The sequence below is a fragment of the Scyliorhinus torazame genome, chromosome 24 (assembly GCF_047496885.1).
Source record: "Scyliorhinus torazame isolate Kashiwa2021f chromosome 24, sScyTor2.1, whole genome shotgun sequence".
In the NCBI taxonomy this organism is placed as follows: Eukaryota; Metazoa; Chordata; class Chondrichthyes; order Carcharhiniformes; family Scyliorhinidae; genus Scyliorhinus; species Scyliorhinus torazame.
The window spans coordinates 9,524,321-9,550,384 of NC_092730.1; the positions used below are offsets into that span (position 1 = coordinate 9,524,321).

Consider the following 26,064-nt stretch of genomic DNA (forward strand, 5'->3'; position numbering starts at 1 on the left):
GACTCGCTCCCACGGGAGTGGAGAGAATGTGGGACTCGCTCCCACAGGGAGTGAGAAGAATGTGGGTCTCGCTCCCACGGGGAGTGGAGAGAATGTGGGACTCGCTCCCACGGGGAGTGGGGAGAATGTGGGACTCTCTCCCATGGGATGTGGAAGAATGTGGGACTCGCTGCCATGGGGAGCGGGGGAGAATGTGGGACTCGCTCCCACGGGGAGTGGGGAGATGTGGGACTCGCTCCCAAGGTGAATGGGTTGAATGTGGGACTCGCTCCCACGGGGAGTGGGGGGAATGTGGGACTCGCTCCCATGGGGAGCTTGGGAGAATGTGGGACCTCGCTCCCACAGGGAGTGGGGAGAATGTGGGACTCGCTCCCACAGGGATTGGGGAGAATATGGGGCTCGCTCCCACGGGGGAGTGGGAAGAAAGTGGAACTCGCTCCCACGTGGAATGAGGAGAATGTGGGACTCGCTCCCACGGGGTGTGGGGGGGAATGTGGGACTCGCTCCCACGGGGGAGTGGGGAGAATGTGGGACTCGCTCCCACGGGAGTGTGGGGAGAATGTGGGACTCGCTCCCACGGGGAGTGGGGAGAATGTGGGACTCGCTCCCACTGGGTGTGGGGAGAATGTGGGACTCGCTCTCACGGGGAGTGGGGAGAATGTGGGACTCGCTCGCACGGGGAGTGGGGGAGAATGTGGGGCTCGTTCCGACGGGGAGTGGGGAGAATGTGGGGCTTGCTCCCATGGGGAGCGCTCTAGGTGAATAGTGTCGATATTTACCTGGGGGGGGGGGGGGTTGGAAGCTGGATAACACATGAGGGGGAGAGGAATGTGTGGTGGTATGTATCAGGGGTAATACGGTACACCATGAATGCCGAGGAGCTATTGGAGGACAGATGCTGGGTCCCCGATTGGATCTGCCGCCTACTGGGCTCCACCCAGATAGGCGGGGTATAAGAACCCGGTTTACTCCCAGCAGCTGCATTCTGTGACTGAGCTGCTGGGGAACAAGTCTGCTCAATAAAGCCTCGATTGACGTACTCTACGTCTCGCCTCGTGTGTGATCGATGGTTCTACAGGACGGAAGGACATGGTGATGGGGGGAGACAAAGGGGAGATTGGGGGGGGGGGGGGGTGCGAGCGGCACAGAATCACCGGCAGAGGGCCGAATGGCCTGTTTCTCTGCTCCAGGTTATCGAAAGACTTGCATTTACATGGCGCCGTTGAGGAAGAGGGGGTGGGAGAGGAATGGGATGGCTGCGGTGACAGAAACAGCACAGATCGATTGGGGCTGAATGACCTTTCCTGGCGCACTGAGACCATCGATTCGGCAAGCGGCTCCTGAGCTCTCCTTACCCCATCCATGGCGTTGCGGTAATAATCTTGGGCCAAAGCCAGGGCTGCCCAATTGTTGGCTTCAGCTGTGGCCTGCGGGAAGACAGAGAGCGACTGTTACTGACGAGGAAGGGGCCGGGTATCAGCCCCGGGGAGTGTAGCAGAGACTTAGGGTCCCTGGGAAAGAGGAGAGCAGCGAGGGAGAGAGGGCAATAGAGAAGGAGGGAGGGACGAGGAGAGGGTGACGGGTTGGCGATGGGGGGGGGGAAGGGAAGAGGGAGTAGAGAGAGAGAGGGAGGGATGGAGATGGAGGGCGGGGAGGAGGGGGGAAGAGGGAGCTAGGGTGGCAGAAGGTGGGAGGGGAGAGATGGAGGAGACGGAGCAAGAGGCTGGAGTGGAGGAGTGGGTGAGGGAGGAGTGGATGAGGGTGGAGTGGTCGCCCACCTGCCAGGACCATGATGGTCTCAGGCAAGCACGGTAGCACAGTGGTTAGCACTGTGGCTTCACAGCGCCAGGGTCCCGGGTTTGATTTCCGGCTTGGGTCACTGTCTGTGTGGAGTCTGCACATCCTCCCCGTGTGTGCGTGGGTTTCCTCCGGGTGCTCCGGTTTCCTCCCACAGTCCAAAGACGTGCAGGTTAGGTGGATTGGCCGTGATAAATTGCCCTTAGTGTCCGAAAAGGTGAGGCGGGGTTATTGGGTACGGGGATAGGGTGGAAGTGAGGGCTCAAATGGGTCGGTGCAGACTCGATAGGCCGAATGGCCTCCTTCTGCACTGTATGTATCTATGTAGTAATCGCCGATCAGTTAAATGGACCCAGTCTGGGGATATGTTTGGAGCTCAATAATGGGACTTCAATTGGTCAGGTTTCCAATGACTATCCAAGATAACATCACAGAGAGTTCCTATGTCCAAAACGCTGGGCGTTGGTGGGGGGGGAGGAATCGAGCTTGAGGGCGATGCCCCACACAGGCGAACAGCCTGCCGATGCAGCCATGGAGAATGGAGGAGGAGTTGTGGCCAAGTGTCACAGATAGCAGAGGGGATCTCTACCAGTGAGGTTAGAACTCGTAATGAAAATGGCCTTACCTCGAGAATGGATCTTGGGTGTGGAAGGTCGTCTCCCTGAAAGATCTTAATATAGGCCTGGACTCACAGAGGGAAGGAAGAGAACAGGGTCATCAAGGAGTGTTCAAATCCCTCCTCACCTCCTCCCTCTCTCTGTAACCCCCTCCAGCCCCTACAACCCTCCCTATTTCTGTCACCTCCTCCAGTCCCTACAATCCTATCTCTGTAACCCCCTCCAGCCCCTACAACCCTCCCTATCTCTGTAACCTCCTCCAGCCCCTAAACCCTCCCTATCTCTGTAACCTCCTCCAGTCCCTACAATCCTATCTCTGTAACCCCCTCCAGCCCCTACAACCCTCCCTATCTCTGTAACCTCCTGCAGCCCCTACATCCCTCCCTATCTCTATAACCTCCTCCAGTCCCTGCACCCCTCCCTATCCCAGTAACCTCCTCCAGTCCCTACACCCCTCCCTATCTCTGTAACCTCCTCCAGTCCCTACACCCCTCCCTATCTCTGTAACCCCCTCAGCCCCTACAACCCTCCCTATCTCTGTAACCTCCTCCAGTCCCGACAATGCTCCCGATCTCTGTAACCTCCTCCAGTCCCTACAACGCTCCCTATCTCTGTAACCTCCTGCAGCCCCTACATCCATCCCTATCTCTGTAACCTCCTCCAGTCCCCACACCCCTCCCTATCTCTGTAACCTCCTCCAGTCCCTACACCACTCTCAATTTCTGTAACCTCCTCCAGTCCCTACACCACTCTCTATTTCTGTAACCTCCTCCAGCCCCTACACCCCTCCCTATCCCAGTAACTTCCTCCAGTCCCTACACCCCTCCCTATCTCTGTAATCTCCTCCAGTCCCTACACCACTCTCTATTTCTGTAACCCCCTCAGCCCCAACACCCCTCCCTATCTCTGTAACCTCCTCCAGCCCCTACAACCCTCCCTATCTCTGTAACCTCCTCCAGCCCCTACACCCCTCCCTATCTCTGTAACCCCCTCCAGCCCCTACATCCCTTCCTATCTCTGTAACCTCCTCCAGCACCTACACCCCTCCCTATCTCTGTAACCTCCTCCAGCCCCTACAACTCTCCCGATCTCTGTAACCTCCTCCAGCCCCTACAACCCTCCCTATCTCTGTAACCTCCTCCAGCCCCTACACCCCTCCCCATCTCTGTAACCTCCTCCAGCCCCTACACCCCTCCCTATCTCTGTAACCTCCTCCAGCCCCTACAATCCTCCCTATCTCTGTAACCTCCTCCAGCCCCTACAACCCTCCCTATCTCTGTAACGTCCTCCAACCCCTACAACCCTCCCTATCTCTGTAACCCCCTCCGGCCCCTAACCCCTCCCTGTCTCTGTAACCTCCTCCAGCCCAGACAACCCTCTCTATCTCTGTAACCTTCTCCAGCGCCTACAACACTCCCTATCTCGGTAACCTCCTCCAGTCCCTACAACCCTCCCTATCTCTGTAACCTCCTCCAGTTCCTACAACCCTCTCTATCTCTGTAACCTCCTCCAGACCCTACAGCCCTCCCCATCTCTGTAACCTCCTCCAGTCCCTACAACCCTCCCTATCTCTGTAACCTCCTCCAGTTCCTACAACCCTCTCTATCTCTGTAACCTCCTCCAGCCCCTACAACACTCCCTATCTCTGTAACCTCCTGCAGTCCCTACAACCCTCCCTATCTCTGTAACCTCCCTCAGCCCTTACAACCCTCCCTATCTCTGTAACTTTCTCCAATCCCTACAACCCTCCCTATCTCTGTAACCTCCCTCATCCCCTAAAACCCTCCCTATCTCTGTAACTTCCTCCAACCCCTACAGCCCTCCCTATCTCTGTAACCTCCTCCAGCCCCTACACCCCTCCCTATCTCTGTAACCTCCTCCAGCCCCTACAACCCTCCCTATCTCCGTAACTTCCTCCAATCCCGACAACCCTCCCTATCTCTGTAACCTCCCTCAGCCCCTACAACCCTCCCTATCTCTGTAACCTCCTCCAGCCCAGACAAACCTCTCTATCTCTGTAACCTCCTCCAGCCCCTACGCCCCTCACTATCTCTGTAACCTCCTCCAGCCCCCACAACCCTCCCTATCTGTAACTTCCTCCAATCCCTACAACCCTCCCTATCTCTGTAACCTCCCTCAGCCCCTACAACCCTCCCTATCTCTGTAACCTCCTCCAGCCCAGACAACCCTCTCTATCTCTGTAACCTCCTCCAGCCCCTACAACACTCCCTATCTCTGTAACCTCCTCCAGTCCCTACAACCCTCCCTATCTCTGTAACCTCCTCCAGTCCCTACAACCCTCCCTATCTCTGTAACCTCCCTCAGCCCCTACAACCCTCCCTATCTCTGTAACTTCCTCCAATCCCTACAACCCTCCCTATCTCTGTAACCTCCCTCAGCCCCTACACCCCTCCCTATCTCTGTAACCTCCTCCAGCCCCTACAACCCTCCCTATCTCTGTAACCTCCTCCAATCCCTACAACCCTCCCTATCTCTGTAACTTCCTCCAACCCCTACAATCCTACCTATCTCTGTAACCCCCTCCAGCCCCTAACCCCTCCCTGTCTCTGTAACCTCCTCCAGCCCCTACAGCCCTCCCTATCTCTGTAACCTCCTCTAGTCCCTACAACCCTCCCTATCTCTGTAACCTCCTCCAGCCCAGACAACCCTCTCTATCTCTGTAACCTTCTCCAGCGCCTACAACACTCCCTATCTCGGTAACCTCCTCCAGTCCCTACAACCCTCCCTATCTCTGTAACCTCCTCCAGTTCCTACAACCCTCTCTATCTCTGTAACCTCCTCCAGCCCCTAAAGCCCTCCCCATCTCTGTAACCTCCTGCAGTCCCTACAACCCTCCCTATCCCTGTAACCTCCTCCAGTTCCTACAACCCTCTCTATCTCTGGAACCTCCTCCAGCCCCTACAACACTCCCTATCTCTGTAACCTCCTGCAGTCCCTACAACCCTCCCTATCTGTAACTTCCTCCAATCCCTACAACCCTCCCTATCTCTGTAACCTCCCTCAGCCCCTACAAAGCTCCCTATCTCTGTAACTTCCTCCAACCCCTACACCCCTCCCTATCTCTGTAACCTCCTCCAGCCCCTACAACCCTCCCTATCTCTGTAACCTCCTCCAGTCCCTCCAACCCTCCCTATCTCTGTAACCTCCTCCAATCCCTACAACCCTCCCTATCTCTGTAACCTCCCTCAGCCCTTACAACCCTCCCTATCTCTGTAACTTTCTCCAATCCCTACAACCCTCCCTATCTCTGTAACCTCCCTCAGCCCCTACAACCCTCCCTATCTCTGTAACTTCCTCCAATCCCTACAACCCTCCCTATCTCTGTAACCTCCCTCAGCCCCTACAACCCTCCCTATCTCTGTAACTTGCTCCAACCCCTACAACCCTCCCTATCTCTGTAACCTCCCTCAGCCCCTACAACCCTCCCTATCTCTGTAACTTCCTCCAACCCCTACAGCCCTCCCTATCTCTGTAACCTCCTCCAGCCCCTACACCCCTCCCTATCTCTGTAACCTCCTCCAGCCCCTACAACCCTCCCTATCTCTGTAACTTCCTCCAATCCCTACAACCCTCCCTATCTCTGTAACCTCCCTCAGCCCCTACAACCCTCCCTATCTCTGTAACCTCCTCCAGCCCAGAAAAACCTCTCTACCTCTGTAACCTCCTCCAGCCCCTACACCCCTCCCTATCTGTAACCTCCTCCAGCCCCTACAACACTCCCTATCTCTGTAACCTCCTCCAGACCCTACAACACTCCCTCCCTATCTCTGTAACCTCGTCCAGCCCCTACAACCCTCCCTATCTCTGCAACCTCCTCCAGTCCCTACAACCCTCCCTATCTCTAACCCCCTCCAGCCCCTGCAACCCTCCCTATCTCTTTATCCTCCTCCAGCCCCTACACCCCTCCCGATCTCTGAAACCTCCTCCAGCCCTCCCTATCTCTGTAACCTCCTCCAGTCCCTACAATCCTATCTCTGTAACCCCCTCCAGCCCCTACAACCCTCCCTATCTCTGTAACCTCCTCCAGCCCCTAAACCCTCCCTATCTCTGTAACCTCCTGCAGCCCCTACATCCCTCCCTATCTCTATAACCTCCTCCAGTCCCTGCACCCCTCCCTATCCCAGTAACCTCCTCCAGTCCCTACACCCCTCCCTATCTCTGTAACCTCCTCCAGTCCCTACACCCCTCCCTATCTCTGTAACCCCCTCAGCCCCTACAACCCTCCCTATCTCTGTAACCTCCTCCAGCCCCTACAACACTCCCTATCTCTGTAACCTCGTCCAGCCCCTACAACCCTCCCTATCTCTAACCCCCTCCAGCCCCTACAACCCTCCCTATCTCTTTATCCTCCTCCAGCCCCTACAGGCCTCCCTATCTCTGTAATCTCCTCCAGCCCAGACAACCCTCTCTATCTCTGTAACCTCCTCCAGTCCCTACACCCCTCCCTATCTCTGTAATCTCCTCCAGTCCCTACACCACTCTCTATTTCTGTAACCCCCTCAGCCCCAACACCCCTCCCTATCTCTGTAACCTCCTCCAGCCCCTACAACCCTCCCTATCTCTGTAACCTCCTCCAGCCCCTACACCCCTCCCTATCTCTGTAACCCCCTCCAGCCCCTACATCCCTTCCTATCTCTGTAACCTCCTCCAGCACCTACACCCCTCCCTATCTCTGTAACCTCCTCCAGCCCCTACAACTCTCCCGATCTCTGTAACCTCCTCCAGCCCCTACAACCCTCCCTATCTCTGTAACCTCCTCCAGCCCCTACACCCCTCCCTATCTCTGTAACCTCCTCCAGCCCCTACAATCCTCCCTATCTCTGTAACCTCCTCCAGCCCCTACAACCCTCCCTATCTCTGTAACGTCCTCCAACCCCTACAACCCTCCCTATCTCTGTAACCCCCTCCGGCCCCTAACCCCTCCCTGTCTCTGTAACCTCCTCCAGCCCAGACAACCCTCTCTATCTCTGTAACCTTCTCCAGCGCCTACAACACTCCCTATCTCGGTAACCTCCTCCAGTCCCTACAACCCTCCCTATCTCTGTAACCTCCTCCAGTTCCTACAACCCTCTCTATCTCTGTAACCTCCTCCAGACCCTACAGCCCTCCCCATCTCTGTAACCTCCTCCAGTCCCTACAACCCTCCCTATCTCTGTAACCTCCTCCAGTTCCTACAACCCTCTCTATCTCTGTAACCTCCTCCAGCCCCTACAACACTCCCTATCTCTGTAACCTCCTGCAGTCCCTACAACCCTCCCTATCTCTGTAACCTCCCTCAGCCCTTACAACCCTCCCTATCTCTGTAACTTTCTCCAATCCCTACAACCCTCCCTATCTCTGTAACCTCCCTCATCCCCTAAAACCCTCCCTATCTCTGTAACTTCCTCCAACCCCTACAGCCCTCCCTATCTCTGTAACCTCCTCCAGCCCCTACACCCCTCCCTATCTCTGTAACCTCCTCCAGCCCCTACAACCCTCCCTATCTCTGTAACTTCCTCCAATCCCGACAACCCTCCCTATCTCTGTAACCTCCCTCAGCCCCTACAACCCTCCCTATCTCTGTAACCTCCTCCAGCCCAGACAAACCTCTCTATCTCTGTAACCTCCTCCAGCCCCTACGCCCCTCACTATCTCTGTAACCTCCTCCAGCCCCCACAACCCTCCCTATCTGTAACTTCCTCCAATCCCTACAACCCTCCCTATCTCTGTAACCTCCCTCAGCCCCTACAACCCTCCCTATCTCTGTAACCTCCTCCAGCCCAGACAACCCTCTCTATCTCTGTAACCTCCTCCAGCCCCTACAACACTCCCTATCTCTGTAACCTCCTCCAGTCCCTACAACCCTCCCTATCTCTGTAACCTCCTCCAGTCCCTACAACCCTCCCTATCTCTGTAACCTCCCTCAGCCCCTACAACCCTCCCTATCTCTGTAACTTCCTCCAATCCCTACAACCCTCCCTATCTCTGTAACCTCCCTCAGCCCCTACACCCCTCCCTATCTCTGTAACCTCCTCCAGCCCCTACAACCCTCCCTATCTCTGTAACCTCCTCCAATCCCTACAACCCTCCCTATCTCTGTAACTTCCTCCAACCCCTACAATCCTACCTATCTCTGTAACCCCCTCCAGCCCCTAACCCCTCCCTGTCTCTGTAACCTCCTCCAGCCCCTACAGCCCTCCCTATCTCTGTAACCTCCTCTAGTCCCTACAACCCTCCCTATCTCTGTAACCTCCTCCAGCCCAGACAACCCTCTCTATCTCTGTAACCTTCTCCAGCGCCTACAACACTCCCTATCTCGGTAACCTCCTCCAGTCCCTACAACCCTCCCTATCTCTGTAACCTCCTCCAGTTCCTACAACCCTCTTTATCTCTGTAACCTCCTCCAGCCCCTAAAGCCCTCCCCATCTCTGTAACCTCCTGCAGTCCCTACAACCCTCCCTATCTCTGTAACCTCCTCCAGTTCCTACAACCCTCTCTATCTCTGGAACCTCCTCCAGCCCCTACAACACTCCCTATCTCTGTAACCTCCTGCAGTCCCTACAACCCTCCCTATCTGTAACTTCCTCCAATCCCTACAACCCTCCCTATCTCTGTAACCTCCCTCAGCCCCTACAAAGCTCCCTATCTCTGTAACTTCCTCCAACCCCTACACCCCTCCCTATCTCTGTAACCTCCTCCAGCCCCTACAACCCTCCCTATCTCTGTAACCTCCTCCAGTCCCTCCAACCCTCCCTATCTCTGTAACCTCCTCCAATCCCTACAACCCTCCCTATCTCTGTAACCTCCCTCAGCCCTTACAACCCTCCCTATCTCTGTAACTTTCTCCAATCCCTACAACCCTCCCTATCTCTGTAACCTCCCTCAGCCCCTACAACCCTCCCTATCTCTGTAACTTCCTCCAATCCCTACAACCCTCCCTATCTCTGTAACCTCCCTCAGCCCCTACAACCCTCCCTATCTCTGTAACTTCCTCCAACCCCTACAACCCTCCCTATCTCTGTAACCTCCCTCAGCCCCTACAACCCTCCCTATCTCTGTAACTTCCTCCAACCCCTACAGCCCTCCCTATCTCTGTAACCTCCTCCAGCCCCTACACCCCTCCCTATCTCTGTAACCTCCTCCAGCCCCTACAACCCTCCCTATCTCTGTAACTTCCTCCAATCCCTACAACCCTCCCTATCTCTGTAACCTCCCTCAGCCCCTACAACCCTCCCTATCTCTGTAACCTCCTCCAGCCCAGAAAAACCTCTCTACCTCTGTAACCTCCTCCAGCCCCTACACCCCTCCCTATCTGTAACCTCCTCCAGCCCCTACAACACTCCCTATCTCTGTAACCTCCTCCAGACCCTACAACACTCCCTCCCTATCTCTGTAACCTCGTCCAGCCCCTACAACCCTCCCTATCTCTGCAACCTCCTCCAGTCCCTACAACCCTCCCTATCTCTAACCCCCTCCAGCCCCTACAACCCTCCCTATCTCTTTATCCTCCTCCAGCCCCTACACCCCTCCCTATCTCTGAAACCTCCTCCAGCCCTCCCTATCTCTGTAACCTCCTCCAGTCCCTACAATCCTATCTCTGTAACCCCCTCCAGCCCCTACAACCCTCCCTATCTCTGTAACCTCCCTCAGCCCCTACAACCCTCCCTATCTCTGTAACTTCCTCCAATCCCTACAACCCTCCCTATCTCTGTAACCTCCCTCAGCCCCTACAACCCTCCCTATCTCTGTAACTTCCTCCAACCCCTACAACCCTCCCTATCTCTGTAACCTCCTGCAGCCCCTACATCCCTCCCTATCTCTATAACCTCCTCCAGTCCCTGCACCCCTCCCTATCCCAGTAACCTCCTCCAGTCCCTACACCCCTCCCTATCTCTGTAACCTCCTCCAGTCCCTACACCCCTCCCTATCTCTGTAACCCCCTCAGCCCCTACAACCCTCCCTATCTCTGTAACCTCCTCCAGCCCCTACAACACTCCCTATCTCTGTAACCTCGTCCAGCCCCTACAACCCTCCCTATCTCTAACCCCCTCCAGCCCCTACAACCCTCCCTATCTCTTTATCCTCCTCCAGCCCCTACAGGCCTCCCTATCTCTGTAACCTCCTCCAGCCCAGACAACCCTCTCTATCTCTGTAACCTCCTCCAGCCCCTACAACACTCCCTATCTCTGTAACCTCCTCCAGTCCCTACAACCCTCCCTATCTCTGTAACCTCCTCCAGTCCCTACAACCCTCCCTATCTCTGTAACCTCCCTCAGCCCCTACAAAGCTCCCTATCTCTGTAACTTCCTCCAACCCCTACAACCCTCCCTATCTCTGTAACCTCCTCCAGCCCCTACACCCCTCCCTATCTCTGTAACCTCCTCCAGCCCCTACAACACTCCCTATCTCTGTAACCTCCTCCAGCCCCTACAACACTCCCTATCTCTGTAACCTCGTCCAGCCCCTACAACCCTCCCTATCTCTAACCCCCTCCAGCCCCTACAACCCTCCCTATCTCTTTATCCTCCTCCAGCCCCTACAGGCCTCCCTATCTCTGTACCTACTCCATTCCCTACAACCCTCCCTATCTCAGTTCCCTCCTCCAGCCCCGACAACCCTCCCTATCTCGGTAACCTCCTCCAGCCCAGACAACCCTCTCTATCTCTGTAACCTCCTCCAGCCCCTACAACACTCCCTATCTCTGTAACCTCCTCCAGTCCCTACAACCCTCCCTATCTCTGTAACCTCCTCCAGTCCCTACAACCCTCCCTATCTCTGTAACCTCCTACAGCCCCTACAGCCCTCCCTATCACTGTAACCTCCTCCAGCCCCTACAACACTCCCTATCTCTGTAACCTCCTCCTGACCCTACAACACTCCCTCCCTATCTCTGTAACCTCCTCCAGCCCCTACAACCCTCCCTATCTCTGTAACCTCCTCCAGTCCCTACAACCTTCCCTATCTCTAACCCCCTCCAGCCCCTACAACCCTCCCTATCTCTGTATCCTCCTCCAGCCCCTACAGCTCTCCCTATCTCTGTAACCTACTCCATTCCCTACAACCCTCCCTATCTCAGTTCCCTCCTCCAGCCCCGACAACCCTCCCTATCTCTGTAACCTCCTCCAGCCCAGACAACACTCCCTATCTCTGTAACCTCCTCCAATCCCTACAACCCTCCCTATCTCTGTAACCTCCTCCAGTCCCTACAACCCTCTCTATCTCTGTAACCTTCTCCAGCCCCTACAGCCCTCCCTATCTCTGTAACCTCCTCCAGTCCCTACACCCCTCCCTATCTCTGTAACCTCCTTCAGCCCCTACAGCCCTCGCTATCTCTGTAACCTCCCTCAGCCCCTACAACCCTCCCTATCTCTATAACTTCCTCCAGCCCCTACAACCCTCCCTATCTCTGTACCCTCCCCCAGCCCCTACAGCCCTCTCTATCTCTGTAACTTCCTCCAACCCCTACAACCCTCCCTATCTCTGTAACCTCCTCCATTCCCTTCAACCCTCCCTATCTCTGTAACCTCCTCCATTCCCTTCAACCCTCCCTATCTCTGTAACCTCCTCCAACCCCCTACAACCCTCCCTATCTCTGTAACCTCCTCCAGCCCCTACAACCCTCCCTATCTCTGTAACCTCCTCCAGTCCCTACAACCCTCCCTATCTCTGTAACCTCCTCCAGTCTCCTACAACCCTCCCTATGTCTGTAACCTCCTCCAGCCCCTCCAACCCTCCCTATCTCTGTAACCTCCTCCATTCCCTACAACCCTCCGAGATCTCTGCGCTCCTCCAATTCAGGCCTCTTGACCATCCCCCCATTCCCATCGCTCCCCCATTAGCGGCCGTGCCTCAGCTGCCTGGGTGGAGGGGCCCTGAGCTTAGGAATCCCCCCCCTAAACCTTGCACAAGCAAGTCAAGAGGGACCGTGTTCCAAGTCACCGATAGGCACACTGGCCCCACAACAGGAACATGGGATCACCGCTGGCAACATGCCAATGCATCCCGCCAGCCAAGGTTCAACCATCGTCCTTGCCTTGGATGGACATTTGGTCATTCCGAGTTAACGCAACTATTCCCACTGCAAGGGCTAACAGGGCGGCCTGCACAATGCCTGCACAGCCTCGCCATGGTACGATTGTCTCAGACATAGCCAGTGCCCTGGTCCACAAGAGATAGGAACAGATTAGATGCCTTGGCCCGATGATCTCTCCAGTCCCCACCGCCAGTCAACACGACCATGGCTCATCTGGGGCTTTGATTCCATTTTCCCGCCCTCTCCCCATGTCCCATAATCCCCTGATAGACCACAAGCCTGTCCACCCCACAGATTTAAATATATTCCACAATGGGTCACCCACAGCCCTCTGGGGGCGAGAATTCCAAAGATTCACAAACCCTTTGAGTGAAGAAATTTCTCCTCATTTCGGTCCCCAAAATGGCCGACTCCTTCCCCGAGTGAAGAAATGTCTCCTCATCTCAGTCCCCAAAATGGCCGACTCCTTCCCCGAGTGAAGAGATTTCTCCTCATCTCAGTCCCCAAAATGGCCGACTCCTTCCCCGAGTGAAGAGATTTCCTATCATCTCGGTCCCCAAAATGGCCGACTCCTTCCCCGTGTGAAGAGATTTCCTATCATCTCGGTCCCCAAAATGGCCGACTCCTTCCCCGTGTGAAGAGATTTCCTATCATTTCGGTCCCCAAAATGGCCGACTCCTTCCCCGTGTGAAGAGATTTCTCCTCATCTCAGTCCCCAAAATGGCCGACTCCTTCCCCGAGGGAAGAAATTTCTCCTCAACTCTGTCCCCAAAATGGCCGACTCCTTCCCCGTGTGAAGAGATTTCCTATCATCTCGGTCCCCAAAATGGCCGACTCCTTCCCCAAGTGGAGAAATTCCTCCTCATCTCGGTCCCCAAAATGGCCGACTCCTTTCCCCGAGGGGAGAAATTTCTCCTCATCTCAGTCCCCAAAATGGCCGACTCCTTCCCCCGAGGGGAGAAATTTCTCCTCATCTCGGTCCCCAAAATGGCCGACTCCTTTCCCCGAGGGGAGAAATTTCTCCTCATCTCGGTCCCCAAAATGGCCGACTCCTTCCCCGAGGGGAGAAATTCCTCCTCATCTCGGTCCCCAAAATGGCCGACTCCTTTCCCCGAGTGAAAAGATTTCTCCTCATCTCGGTCCCCAAAATGGCCGACTCCTTCCCCGAGGGGAGAAATTTCTCCTCATCTCGGTCCCCAAAATGGCCGACTCCTTTCCCCGAGGGGAGAAATTCCTCCTCATCCCGGTCCCCAAAATGGCCGACTCCTTTCCCCGAGGGGAGAAATTTCTCCTCATCTGTCCCAAAATGGCCGACTCCTTCCCCGAGGGGAGAAATTTCTCCTCATCTCAGTCCTGAATGATCAGCCCCCTCATCCTGACGCTGTGCTCCTTTCCCCGTGTTTTAGATCCCCCGACCGGCGGGGAACAATCTCTCGGCCTCCACCGTGTCGGAACCCCTTCAGAATCCTGAAGGTTTTAACGCGATCGCTTCTCGTTCTTTTAAACTGGCGAAGCCAGCATTCACTGCCAAGGTCGCTCAGCCTCAATTTACTCAGACTCTCGCAGACCAGCGCTCCCAAGCCGGGGATTACCGGGTGTACCAGGCAGGCAGGCGCCCCCCACCTTGAAATATTGCAGCAGGTTCCTGCAGCTGATCCTCGAACCCCCGATCTCCTTCTCCACCATGTTCTCCGGACTCAGCAGCAGATGCACCAGCGTCTCCAGGTGCGTCTTGAACTCATCGTCGATATCTGAGGAGAGAGGGTGGAGTTCACCTTCAGCTTCGGGGGGCGAGGAGTGGAGGTGTGGGGTGGCGAGAGGGGGAGGGGGTGCGCAGGGCGTACGGTGGGCAATGTATGATGTGTGGCAGGACGATGGAGCAATGTTTGGGATCAAGAACCGTCGCAGGTATGGTCCAAAGGTGTGGCAGGCGGTAAATTCGACAACTCTCGGAGTCTCCTGCAGGATTAACAATCCTGGGGATCAGATCCAGCGGGGAGAAAATGAGACGGAGAAAGAGACAGACTGTGGGAGGGTATTTTAACCACCATGACCATTCAAACATAAGGGGCGACTACCAAGGAATTACAGCAAGGTGACGCAGTCATTCCTGAGGGAGCACCACACTGTCAGAGGGTCAGTACTGAGGGAGTGCCGCACTGTCAGAGGGTCAGTACTGAGGGAGTGCCGCACTGTCAGAGGGTCAGTACTGAGGGAGTGCTTCACTGTCAGAGGGTCAGTGCTGAGGGAGTGCTGCACTGTCAGAGGGTCAGTACTGAGGGAGCACCGCACTGTCAGAGGGTCAGTACTGAGGGAGCGCCGCACTGTCAGAGGGTCAGTACTGAGGGAGTGCCGCACTGTCAGAGGGTCAGTACTGAGGGAGTGCCGCACTGTCAGAGGGTCAGTACTGAGGGAGTGCCGCACTGTCAGAGGGTCAGTACTGAGGGAGCGCCGCACTGTCAGAGGGTCAGTACTGAGGGAGCGCCGCACTCTCAGAGGGTCAGTACTGAGGGAGTGCAGCACTGTCAGAGGGTCAGTACTGAGGGAGTGCCGCACTGTCAGAGGGTCAGTACTGAGGGAGCGCCGCACTGTCAGGGTCAGTACTGAGGGAGTGCTTCACTGTCAGAGGGTCAGTGCTGAGGAAGTGCTTCACTGTCAGAGGGTCAGTGCTGAGGGAGTGCTGCACTGTCAGAGGGTCAGTACTGAGGGAGTGCCGCACTGTCTGAGTGTCAGTACTGAGGGAGTGCTGCACTGTCAGAGGGTCAGTACTGAGGGGGGTCAGTACTGAGGGAGTGCATCACTGTCAGAGGGTCAGTGCTGAGGGAGTGCTTCACTGTCAGAGGGTCAGTGCTGAGGGAGTGCTGCACTGTCAGAGGGTCAGTACTGAGGGAGCACCGCACTGTCAGAGGGTCAATACTGAGGGAGCGTCACACTGTCAGAGGGTCAGTACTGAGGGAGCGCCGCACTGTCAGAGGGTCAGTACTGAGGGAGCGCCGCACTGTCAAAGGGTCAGTACTGAGGGAGTGCCGCACTGTCAGAGCGTCAGTAGTGAGGGAGTGCCGCACTGTCAGAGGGTCAGTACTGAGGGAGTGCTGCACTGTCAGAGGGTCAGTACTGAGGGAGTGCTGCACTGTCAGAGAGTCAGTACTGAGGGAGTGCTGCACTGTCAGAGGGTCAGTACTGAGGGAGTGCCGCACTGTCAGAGGGTCAGTACTGAGGGAGCGCCGCACTGTCAGAGGTCCCATCTGCCAAATCAGGTAAAAATAAATCCGCAGCAACTGCTGAATGACAAGCAGGTGTGTTTAGGTTATCTGGATGTTACTGTTTGTGGGATTGTACTGGGCATGATCTGGGTGTGGTGTTACAACACTGACTGTGATCCAGAAGGAGAACTTCACTGGCTGTGAAGCTCACTCAGAGGTGCCGTGGTGCTCTGTCAAGGGAGGGCCTTTATTCCTGTATGTTCAGCAGACGGGTGTGAATACGAAGTGATAGAACATAGAACATTACAGCGCAGTACAGGCCCTTCGGCCCTCGACGTTGCACCAACCTGTGAAACCACTCTAAAGCCCATCTACACTATTCCCTTATCATCCATATGTCTATCCAATGACCATTTGAATGCCCTTAGTGTTGGCGAGTCCACTACTGTTGCAGGCAGGGCATTCCACGCCCAGGGGACTTATCTATTTTCTCACTTTCCAGAAATGCTAACACCTCCTCCTTATGAACCTCAAGCCCTTCTAGTCTAGCAGCCTGAATCTCAGTATTCTCCTCGACAACATTATCTTTTTCCTGTGTGAATACTGACGAAAAATATTCATTTAGCACCTCTGCTATCTCCTCGGACTCCACGCACAACTTCCCACTACTGACCTTGACTGGCCCTACTCTTACCCTAGTCATTCTTTTATTCCTGACATATCTATAGAAAGCTTTAGGGTTATCCTAGATCCTACCTGCCAAAGACTTCTCATGTCCCCTCCTGGCTCTTCTTAGCTCTCTCTTTAGGTCCTTCCTAGCTAACTTGTAACTCTCGAGCGCCCTAACTGAACCTTCATGTCTCATCTTTACATAAGCCTCCTTCTTCCTCTTGACAAGTGTTTCGACTGCTTTAGTAAACCACGGTTCCCTTGCTCGACCACTTCCTCCCTGCCTGACAGGTACATATTTATCAAGGACATGCAATAGCTGTTCCTTGAACAAACTCCACATTTCCATTGTGCCCATCCCCTGAAGTTTTCCTCCCCATCCAATGCATCCTAAGTCTTGCCTCATCGCATCATAATTGCCTTTCCCCCAGATACAACTCTTGCCCTGCGGTATATACCTATCCCTTTCCATCACTAAAGTAAACGTAATCGAATTGTGGTCACTATCACCAAAGTGCTCACCTACCTCCAAATCTAACACCTGTCCTGGTTCATTACCCAGTACCAAATCCAATACAGCCTCGCCTCTCGTTGGCCTATCTACATACTGTGTCAGGAAACCCTCCTGCACACATTGGACAAAAACGGACCCATCTAAAGTACTCGAACTGTAGCGTTTCCAGTCAATATTCGGAAAGTTAAAGTCCCCCATAACAACTACCCTGTTGCTTTCGCTCCTATCCAGAATCATCTTTGCAATCCTTTCCTCTACATCTCTGGAACTTTTCGGAGGCCTATAGAACACCCCCAACAGGGTGACCTCTCCTTTCCTGTTTCTAACCTCAGCCCATACTACCTCAGTAGACGAGTCCTCATCAAATGTCCTTTCTGCCCCCGTAATACTGTCCTTAACTAACAATTCCACCCCTCCCCCTCTTTTACCACCTTCCCTGAACTTACTGAAATATCTAACCTCCGGCACCTGCAACAACCATTCCTGTCCCTGCTCTATCCATGTCTCCGAAATGGCCACAACATCGAAGTCCCAGGTACCAACCCATGCCGCAAGTTCACCCACCTTATTCCGGATGCTCCTGGCATTGAAGAAGACGCACTTTAAACCACCTTCCTGCCTGCCGGTACACTCCTGCAACTTTGAAACCTTACTCATGACCTCACTACTCTCAACCTCCTGTATACTGGAGCTACAATTCAGGTTCCCAAGCCCCTGCTGAACTAGTTTAAACCCTCCCGAAGAGCATTAGCAAATTTCCCCCCCAGCATATTGGTACCCCTCTGGTCCTGGTGTAGACCATCCCATTTGTAGCGATCCCAACGACCCCAGAATGAGCCCCAATTATCCAGGAATCTGAAACCCTCCCTCCTGCACCATCCCTGTAGCCACGTGTTCAACTCCTCTCTCTCCCTATTCCTCGTCTCACTATCACGTGGCACGGGTAACAACCCAGAGATAATAACTCTGTTTGTCCTAGATCTAAGTTTCCACTCTCGCTCCCTGAATTCCTGCCTTAGGTCCCTATCCCTACCTATATCGTTGGTGCCTATGTGGACCACGACTTGGGGCTGCCCCCCTTCACCCTTAAGGATCCCGAAAACACGATCCGAGACATCTTACCGATCAGCACTTACCTTTCAGCTTGCCGTCGAAGGTGGGGTTGCTGGCCACCTTCAAACCTGGGTGGGGCATGAGGAAGCAGTAGATGTTGTTGAAGCACGAGTGGATGTGTCTCCTCACCAGCTGCAGCTCCTCATGTTGGTGTGCCTTCACCTGGGGGCAACAGAGGAATCCAGCGTCTGTCACTGACACAGCCGCACCCCACCCCCAGAAAAACACCATTGCCTTCTCCAGGGAGGGAGCTTTACTCTGTATATAACCCCGTGCTGAACCTGTCCTGGGAGTGTTTGATGGGGACAGTGTAGAGGGAGCTTTACTCTGTATCTAACCCCGTGCTGTACCTGTCCTGGGAGTGTTTGATGGGGACAGTGTAGAGGGAGCTTTACTCTGTATCTAACCCCGTGCTGTACCTGTCCTGGGAGTGTTTGATGGGGACAGTGTAGAGGGAGCTTTACTCTGTATCTAACCCCGTGCTGTTCCAGTCCTGGGAGTGTTTGATGGGGACAGTGTAGAGGGAGCTTTACTCTGTATCTAACCCCGTGCTGTACCTGTCCTGGGTGTGTTTGATGGGGACAGTGTAGAGGGAGCTTTACTCTGTATCTAACCCCGTGCTGTACCTGTCCTGGGAGTGTTTGATGGGGACAGTGTAGAGGGAGGTTTACTCTGTATCTAACCCCGTGCTGTTCCTGTCCTGGGAGTGTTTGATGGGGACAGTGTAGAGGGAGCTTTACTCTGTATCTAACCCCGTGCTGTACATGTCCTGGGAGTGTTTGATGGGGACAGTGTAGAGCGAGCTTTACTCTGTATCTAACCCCGTGCTGAACCTGTCTTGGGAGTGTTTGATGGGGACAGTGGAGAGGGAGCTTTACTCTGTATCTAACCCCGTGCTGTACCAGTCCTGGGAGTGTTTGATGGGGGCAGTGTAGAGGGAGCTTTACTCTGTATCTAACCCCGTGCTGTACCTGTCCTGGGAGTGTTTGATGGGGACAGTGTAGAGGGAGCTTTACTCTGTATCTAACCCCGTGCTGTACCTGTCCTGGGAGTGTTTGATGGACAGTTTAGAGGGAGCTTTACTTTGTATCTAACCCCGTGCTATACCTTTCCTGGGAGTGTTTGATGGGGACAGTGTAGAGGGAGCTTTACTCTGTATCTAACCCCGTGCTGTACCTGTCCTGGGAGTGTTTGATGGGGACAGTGTCGAGGGAGCTTTACTCTGTATCTAACCCTGTGCTGTACCTGTCCTGGGAGTGTTTGATGGGGACAGTGTAGAGGGAGCTTTACTCTGTATCTAACCCCGTGCTGTACTTGTACTTGTACTGTTTGATGGGGACAGTGTAGAGGGAGCTTTACTCTGTATCTAACCCTGTGCTGTACCTGTCCTGGGAGTGTTTGACGGGGACAGTGCAGAGGGAGCTTTACTCTGTATCTAACCCCGTGCTGTACGGGTCCTGGGAGTGTTTGATGGGGACAGTGTAGAGGGAGCTTTACTCTGTATCTAACCCCGTGCTGTACCTGTCCTGGGAGTGTTTGATGGGGACAGTGTAGAGGGAGCTTTACTCTGTATCTAACCCCGTGCTGTACTTGTACTTGGACTGATGGGGACAGATCTCTGCTGATCTGAATCTTAACTCCATCTTCCCACCTTGGTTCCCTAACCCTTAACCTCGTTACCCAACAAAAATCTCTCAATCTCAGCCTGCACATTCCCAATTAAACCCCACCCCACCCCCGCATCCTCGACAGCAATTGAGGGATAGAGTTCCATATTCCCACTCCCCTGTGTGTGGGGAGAGTTTCCTGATACCCCCACCCCTTGTTGTGGACATGGAGGGGAGACTTTCTCTGTCTTCAACCTATCCTTGAATTATTCCCCTGCACACGGTGCACTGGTGGATGTTTGAACGGGTTTGTTCGACAGGCAGAGACGGGGAACGTACGGATCTAATCCTTACCTGTAGCCGCCTCTCCAGGAAGTCCTTGCCTCCGTCCAATCCATACGGATACTCATACGGAAAGCTCCAATCTCGCACCAAAAACAGCAGAGTCTACAGGACAGGGTGAGCAACAGGTTAACATTGCTTTTGGTGCCCGCTATGGGGCTCTGTCTCTCTGTGATCTCCGAGGTTGCGGTTTCCAGACCTGCTCAAGACTTGAGTGCAGAATAGCTTTCATCCATCCATAGGACTGAGGACTGAGGGAGCGCCGCACTGTCAGAGGGTCAGTACTGAGGGAGTGCCGCACTGTCAGAGGGTCAGTACTGAGGGAGTGCTGCACTGTCGGACGGTCAGTACTGAGGGAGCGCCGCACTGTCAGAGGGTCAGTACTGAGGGAGTGCCGCACTGTCACAGGGTCAGTACTGAGGGAGCGCCGCAGTGTCAGAGGGTCAGTACTGAGGGAGTGCCGCCCTGTCAGAGGGTCAGTACTGAGGGAGAGCCGCACTGTCAGAGGGTCAGTACTGAGGGAGTGCTGCACTGTCGGACGGTCAGTACTGAGGGAGCGCCGCACTGTCAGAGGGTCAGTACTGAGGGAGTGCCGCACTGTCAGAGGGTCAGTACTGAGGGAGTGCCGCACTGTCAGAGGGTCAGTACTGAGGGAGTGCCGCACTGTCGGACGGTCAGTACTGAGGGCGTGCTGCACTGTCAGAGGGTCAGTACTGAGGGAGTGCCGCACTGTCAGAGGCTCAGTACTGAGGGAGCGCCGCACTGTCAGAGGGTCAGTACTGAGGGAGTGCCGCACTGTCAGAGGGCCAGTACTGAGGGAGTGCTGCACTTCAGAGGGTCAGTACTGAGGGAGTGCCGCACAGAGGGTCAGTACTGAGGGAGTGCTGCACTGTCGGACGGTCAGTACTGAGGGCGCGCTGCACTGTCAGAGGGTCAGTACTGAGGGAGTGCTGCACTGTCAGAGGGTCAGTACTGAGGGAGTGCTGCACTGTCAGAGGGTCAGTACTGAGGGAGTGCTGCACTGTCAGAGGGTCAGTACTGAGGGAGAGCCGCACTGTCAGAGGGTCAGTACTGAGGGAGTGCCGCACTGTCAGAGGGTCAGTACTGAGGGAGTGCCGCACTGTCAGAGGGTCAGTACTGAGGGAGTGCCGCACAGAGGGTCAGTACTGAGGGAGTGCCGCACTGTCAGAGGGTCAGTACTGAGGGAGTGCCGCACTGTCGGACGGTCAGTACTGAGGGCGCGCTGCACTGTCAGAGGGTCAGTGATGAAGGAGCCACATGTAGTCCTGTCCTGAAAGTCGCTATATAAATGCAGGTTTTGCAGGTCGCTACAGAGACCGACCGCATCTACAGGGATCAGAGGGAGCTCACACCCTCGAAAGGCAACCGCAGGGCAGTGACAGGGGTGGGGGGGGGGGGTCCGAGTGTGGTGGAACGAGGCGGGGGGGGGGATGCCTGAGAAAATGGAGGAGCGAGGCCGGGGAGCGGTTGCGGGAGCGGAGAGAGAGTTCTTGTCATTATAGCGGTGATCCTCTTACCTGGAAAGGTTTGAGCGAAGTCTCGTCCATGGCTAGTCGCCCATATTCTGTGAAGAGCTACAACAGAAAGGAAGGAGGAGGTTACAGCTTCCCAGCCCCCCCCTGCCAGGCCGAGGGAAAGATGGTGCCGGATTTATGACTAACTCTGGTTGAGGTTAGACTGCAGCAACTCACAGCCTGATCATCTCGTTACCAACCACTTTTACCTTGCACAGCGCTTAGCATCCCCACCTCACCGTCAGCCATCCCCATCAACTCCCATTCCGGAGCCCAGGCTGCAGAATCTGGGGTGACGATCTCACTGCAGTGCTGAGGGAGTGCCGCACTGTCAGAGGGTCAGTACTGAGGGAGTGCCGCACTGTCAGAGGGTCAGTACTGAGGGAGTGCCGCACTGTCAGAGGGTCAGTACTGAGGGAGTGCCGCACTGTCAGAGGGTCAGTACTGAGGGAGTGCCGCACTGTCAGAGGGTCAGTACTGAGGGAGTGCCGCACTGTCAGAGGGTCAGTACTGAGGGAGTGCCGCACTGTCAGAGGGTCAGTACTGAGGGAGTGCCGCTCTGTCAGAGAGTCAGTACTGAGGGAGTGCCGCACTGCCAGAGGGTCAGTACTGAGGGAGTGCCGCACTGCCAGAGGGTCAGTACTGAGGGAGCGCCGCACTGTCAGAGGGTTAGTACTGAGGGAGTGCCGCACTGTCAGAGGGTCAGTACTGAGGGAGCGCCGCACTGTCAGAGGGTCAGTACTGAGGGAGCGCCACACTGTCAGAGGGTCAGTACTGAGGGAGTGCCGCACTGTCAGAGGGTCAGTACTGAGGGAGTGCCGCACTGTCAGAGGGTCAGTACTGAGGGAGTGCTGCACTGTCAGAGGGTCAGTACTGAGGGAGTGCCGCACTGTCAGAGGGTCAGTACTGAGGGAGTGCCGCACTGTCAGAGGGTCAGTACTGAGGGAGCGCCGCACTGTCAGAGGGTCAGTACTGAGGGAGCGCCGCACTGTCAGAGGGTCAGTACTGAGGGAGTGCTGCACTGTCAGAGGGTCAGTACTGAGGGAGTGCCGCACTGTCAGAGGGTCAGTACTGAGGGAGTGCCGCACTGTCAGAGGGTCAGTACTGAGGGAGCGCCGCACTGTCAGAGGGTCAGTACTGAGGGAGTGCTGCACTGTCAGAGGGTCAGTACTGAGGGAGTGCCGCACTGTCAGAGGGTCAGGACTGAGGGAGTGCCGCACTGTCAGAGGGTCAGTACTGAGGGAGCCCCGCACTGTCAGAGGGTCAGTACTGAGGGAGTGCCGCACTGTGGGAGGGTCAGCACTGAGGGAATGCCGCACTGTCAGAGGGTCAGTACTGAGGGAGCGCCGCACTGTCAGAGGGTCAGTACTGAGGGAGTGCCGCACTGTCAGAGGGTCAGTACTGAGGGAGTGCCGCACTGTCAGAGGGTCAGTACTGAGGGAGTGCCGCACTGTCAGAGGGTCAGTACTGAGGGAGTGCCGCACTGTCAGAGGGTCAGTACTGAGGGAGTGCCGCACTGTCAGAGGGTCAGTACTGAGGGAGCGCCGCACTGTCAGAGGGTCAGTACTGAGGGAGTGCTGCACTGTCAGAGGGTCAGTACTGAGGGAGTGCCGCACTGTCAGAGGGTCAGTACTGAGGGAGTGCCGCACTGTCAGAGGGTCAGTACTGAGGGAGCGCCGCACTGTCAGAGGGTCAGTACTGAGGGAGTGCTGCACTGTCAGAGGGTCAGTACTGAGGGAGTGCCGCACTGTCAGAGGGTCAGGACTGAGGGAGTGCCGCACTGTCAGAGGGTCAGTACTGAGGGAGCCCCGCACTGTCAGAGGGTCAGTACTGAGGGAGTGCCGCACTGTGGGAGGGTCAGCACTGAGGGAATGCCGCACTGTCAGAGGGTCAGTACTGAGGGAGCGCCGCACTGTCAGAGGGTCAGTACTGAGGGAGTGCCGCACTGTCAGAGGGTCAGTACTGAGGGAGTGCCGCACTGTCAGAGGGTCAGTACTGAGGGAGTGCCGCACTGTCAGAGGGTCAGTACTGAGGGAGTGCTGCACTGTCAGAGGGTCAGTACTGAGGGAGTGCCGCACTGTCAGAGGGTCAGTACTGAGGGAGTGCCGCACTGTCAGAGGGTCAGTACTGAGGGAGCGCCGCACTGTCAGAGGGTCAGTACTGAGGGAGCGCCGCACTGTCAGAGGGTCAGTACTGAGGGAGTGCTGCACTGTCAGAGGGCCAGTACTGAGGGAGTGCCGCACTGTCAGAGGGTCAGTACTGAGGGAGTGCCGCACTGTCAGAGGGTCAGTACTGAGGGAGCGCCGCACTGTCAGAGGGTCAGTACTGAGGGAGTGCTGCACTGTCAGAGGGTCAGTACTGAGGGAGTGCCGCACTGTCAGAGGGTCAGGACTGAGGGAGTGCCGCACTGTCAGAGGGTCAGTACTGAGGGAGCCCCGCACTGTCAGAGGGTCAGTACTGAGGGAGTGCCGCACTGTGGGAGGGTCAGCACTGAGGGAATGCCGCACTGTCAGAGGGTCAGTACTGAGGGAGCGCCGCACTGTCAGAGGGTCAGTACTGAGGGAGTGCCGCACTGTCAGAGGGTCAGTACTGAGGGAGTGCCGCACTGTCAGAGGGTCAGTACTGAGGGAGTGCCGCACTGTCAGAGGGTCAGTACTGAGGGAGTGCCGCACTGTCAGAGGGTCAGTACTGAGGGAGTGCCGCACTGTCAGAGGGTCAGTACTGAGGGAGCGCCGCACTGTCAGAGGGTCAGTACTGAGGGAGTGCTGCACTGTCAGAGGGTCAGTACTGAGGGAGTGCCGCACTGTCAGAGGGTCAGTACTGAGGGAGTGCCGCACTGTCAGAGGGTCAGTACTGAGGGAGCGCCGCACTGTCAGAGGGTCAGTACTGAGGGAGTGCTGCACTGTCAGAGGGTCAGTACTGAGGGAGTGCCGCACTGTCAGAGGGTCAGGACTGAGGGAGTGCCGCACTGTCAGAGGGTCAGTACTGAGGGAGCCCCGCACTGTCAGAGGGTCAGTACTGAGGGAGTGCCGCACTGTGGGAGGGTCAGCACTGAGGGAATGCCGCACTGTCAGAGGGTCAGTACTGAGGGAGCGCCGCACTGTCAGAGGGTCAGTACTGAGGGAGTGCCGCACTGTCAGAGGGTCAGTACTGAGGGAGTGCCGCACTGTCAGAGGGTCAGTACTGAGGGAGTGCCGCACTGTCAGAGGGTCAGTACTGAGGGAGTGCCGCACTGTCAGAGGGTCAGTACTGAGGGAGTGCCGCACTGTCAGAGGGTCAGTACTGAGGGAGCGCCGCACTGTCAGAGGGTCAGTACTGAGGAACTCAGGCAGCAGGTTCGAATCGGAACAGATCTAGCAGCCCCCCCAGACCCACCTGAAGGTGTTGTAGGTCATCCTCCTGGATATTATTTGACAAATTGTAGACCTGGAATAAAGCAGAACGACCGGATGGCCAAATTAAAATACCCCCACGCTTAAACGCACAGCAGCTTTGCACGTATAAAACTGACTCACGGACGAGAAGCAGTGAGTAAAGGTGAGTGGTCGGTGTCTTTCAGATTGGAGGGAGGGATCCGTATTCGGAGCTCCGCACCTTTCCATAACAGGTTAATGAGCTGCTCTTGGGTCTACAGGACAGAGTTCCGCAGTTTGCAGATGACAGGAAACTGGCAGGATGGTCAGAGGCTTCAGACGGACTGGGGGGGGGGGGAAGCTGGTGAAAGGGGCAGGCAAGCGACAGATACAGTTCAACACCGAGGGAGGGGAGGTGAATCGTTTTCAGAGACGGGCTGAGGGAGGGGTGCAAATTCAGCTCAACGGGCCGATTTAACGGGGGGTGCGAGGCCAGAGAGCCCCGGGGGCGGGTGGACTGTACACAAATCGCTGGGATGTTGAGAAGGCCGTCGAACAGGAATCCAGAATCCTGGGCTCTCCGAATAGACACACAGGGAACAGCAACAAGGCAATGATGTGAAACCCTTTCTCAACCCGGGTTAGACCCTGGCTGGGGGACAGGGTCCAATCCCGGTGCCCAAACTTCAGGAAGGACGTCGTGGAGGGAGCGGAGGGAGATTTTCTGGAACGTTCCCGGGAGATGAGGGTCTTCGGCGAATGTGGAGAGAGGCGGGGAGAAGCTGGGATTGTCCTTCCTCGGAGCGGAGAAGGTTAAGGGGGGGGGGGATTGAATCGAGGCGGCGTTCCGAATCAGGAAGGGGTTTGGATAGAGGCGACGAGGAGAAAGTGTTTCCTAGTTGGCGGGAGGGTGGGTAACCAGAGGTGGGGGGGGGGGTCGGGACACAGAATGAAGAGAATCGGTAATAGGGGTGGGGGGAGATGAGGAGGATGTGTTTTTTTGACACAACGAGTTGTTGTGATTGGGAAGGTTCTGCCTGAAAGGGCGGCGGAGGCAGATTCAACGGGAATTGGTTCGACCTTCCAAAGAGCCAGCACGGAGAGGATGGACCAAATGTCCTCCTGTGCTGGGAGAGTCGGTGATTCCAATCAATAATAACACAAATTATCCTTGTGTCCAAATTCATCTTTCCTCTGCTGAGGTGGGAATTATTCCCGGGGAATAAGATTTGCCCGGCTGTCGACCAGGAACCCCCGCTAGATGGACCTGAGTAGCCATCA

At 55.7% G+C, this 26,064-nt stretch overlaps 3 protein-coding genes across 3 annotated transcripts in view; 1 reads left to right on the forward strand and 2 right to left on the reverse strand.

Annotated features, from left to right (window-relative positions):
* The window catches only part of LOC140400172 (ras and Rab interactor 2-like), a 40,171-nt gene extending 39,075 nt beyond the window's left edge, over positions 1-1,096 (forward strand). The window contains exon 6 of the mRNA XM_072489639.1: positions 1,079-1,096. Within this exon, the coding sequence (XP_072345740.1) occupies positions 1,079-1,096 (18 nt within the window). The remainder of the gene's footprint in view (positions 1-1,078) is intronic.
* Positions 1-26,064, reverse strand: part of slc8a4a (solute carrier family 8 member 4a) — a 903,507-nt gene that overhangs the window by 414,898 nt on the left and 462,545 nt on the right.
* Positions 1,151-24,853, reverse strand: LOC140400173 (atlastin-2-like). The gene is made up of 8 exons (XM_072489640.1): positions 24,806-24,853; positions 21,434-21,490; positions 19,908-20,000; positions 17,970-18,108; positions 14,071-14,198; positions 2,423-2,479; positions 1,300-1,427; positions 1,151-1,256 (listed from the first exon to the last, which is right to left on the reverse strand). Exons 2-8 carry the CDS (start codon positions 21,461-21,463, stop codon positions 1,151-1,153), a joined length of 681 nt encoding a protein of 226 aa, XP_072345741.1. The 5' UTR covers positions 21,464-21,490; positions 24,806-24,853.

Coding starts and splice junctions, on each gene's coding strand:
- LOC140400173 (XM_072489640.1), bottom strand. CDS start 21,463: ATGGACGAGACTTCGCTCAAACCTTTCCAG. Junction 20,001..21,433: donor CTTCGCTCAAACCTTTCCAG/GTAAGAGGATCA, acceptor CCTGTCCTGTAG/ACTCTGCTGTTTTTGGTGCG. Junction 14,199..17,969: donor CTTCGACGGCAAGCTGAAAG/GTAAGTGCTGAT, acceptor CTCTCTCCTCAG/ATATCGACGATGAGTTCAAG.